This window comes from Rhagoletis pomonella, unplaced genomic scaffold (assembly GCF_013731165.1).
Source record: "Rhagoletis pomonella isolate Grant_MI unplaced genomic scaffold, Rhpom_1.0 Rhpom_scaffold_00004, whole genome shotgun sequence".
Classification (NCBI taxonomy): domain Eukaryota; kingdom Metazoa; phylum Arthropoda; class Insecta; order Diptera; family Tephritidae; genus Rhagoletis; species Rhagoletis pomonella.
The window spans coordinates 76,788,664-76,790,050 of record NW_023458558.1 but is presented as its reverse complement, the minus strand read 5'-3'; the positions used below and the strand labels follow the sequence as shown (position 1 = coordinate 76,790,050).

Here is a 1,387-nt window from a genome sequence, read left to right as displayed (position 1 = left end):
CTAAAATCCGGAGAAAGAAATGACATTGAAGCTAGTAACTTTTGTATCAGTTTTGAGGGCTTTTAACATAAACTACGTAATTGGATATGTCAAGGGAACAATCATAAGTGTATCATTACACATGCATGTTCGTATCCATATCCGTATTCATATTTAATTAATTACGCACCAAGTACACAATGAAATTTACCTCTCATTGATTCAACAGGTGTTCAGTATAAAAGAGTTTGCTACCGAATATTTTGTATCATTCACTTCTTGCGTTCGCTGCGACAAAGAACTAAATTTAAATTTTATTTAACAATTTATCCAACACGATTCCAAAAATGGCATTCAAGGTTTATTGATTTCTCGCGTTGGATTATAAAAACCTGCTCTAATTGTTTGTCAGTACTAAATATTAAGCCCAATTTTTTCTTTCTTTGCAGATTGTCTTTGCACTCGTTTTCGTTGCATTAACCAACGCCGGATACGCACCCATTGCGCCCGTTTATCATGCCTCACCTGACGCTGCGCCTATAGCTGTAGCCCAAAAGTTTATTGTTAAATCAGAGGAATACGACCATCACCCACAATACAAGTTCTCTTATGGTGTTGACGATAAGCTGACCGGTGACTCAAAGACCCAAGTGGAGGAACGTGACGGCGATGTTGTGCGCGGTGAATACTCACTCATCGACTCCGATGGATACAAACGTACTGTTCAATATACTTCTGATCCTGTGAACGGTTTCAATGCTGTGGTGAACCGTGAACCGCTTGTGAAAGCTGTTGCTGTGGCTCCAGTTGCTCCCTATTCCAGTCCGGTAGCGCACTATGCCACTCCGTCTCACTATGCTGCACCTGTTTCACATTACTCTGCTCCAGTCGCGCATTATACAACGTATAACAGCCCGGCATTAGTAAAGTATCACAATTGAAAACTATTTAAAACTTGAAATACTACTATTTAGAATTTAGCTAAATGAGTCGACAGGTGAATATGTTACTTTTTTATGTTAATCTTATTTATGTAAGTACATATGTACTGTGAATGTAATTTCGAATTAAAGAAAAGTAATTTAATATTTTTTGTTTTAATAGAATTTGTCGTGCCCATTTAAAAAAATTCTAGACCAGATCAGTTAATTGCTAATACCTAACTTTTAAGTGATTCGGCTACGGTTTTTTAGGAAAAAAATATTACTATTTTCCATTCTTTAAGTACCTCAATGGGAGAAGGGATGTGGCCATTTGCAAGTTATGCCCATTTTTAAAACACTTAGTTGCATAGCTGTTGAAAATGTGGAAAATCCCTTCCCTCTAGCAGAAAGTTTCAGATATGTATACTAAACCATCGATTAGGCTTTGCTCTGATATTCAATTCACGGTTTTGCATTAGGTTTGT

At 37.0% G+C, this 1,387-nt stretch overlaps 1 protein-coding gene across 1 annotated transcript; it reads left to right on the top strand.

Annotated features, from left to right (window-relative positions):
- The first annotated feature begins 257 nt into the window (after positions 1–257).
- On the top strand, positions 258–973 carry LOC118738089 (larval cuticle protein A2B-like). Its single transcript, XM_036469010.1, has 2 exons — positions 258–338; positions 429–973. Exons 1-2 carry the CDS (start codon positions 327–329, stop codon positions 918–920), a joined length of 504 nt encoding a protein of 167 aa, XP_036324903.1. The 5' UTR covers positions 258–326; the 3' UTR covers positions 921–973.
- Positions 974–1,387: the final 414 nt, after the last annotated feature.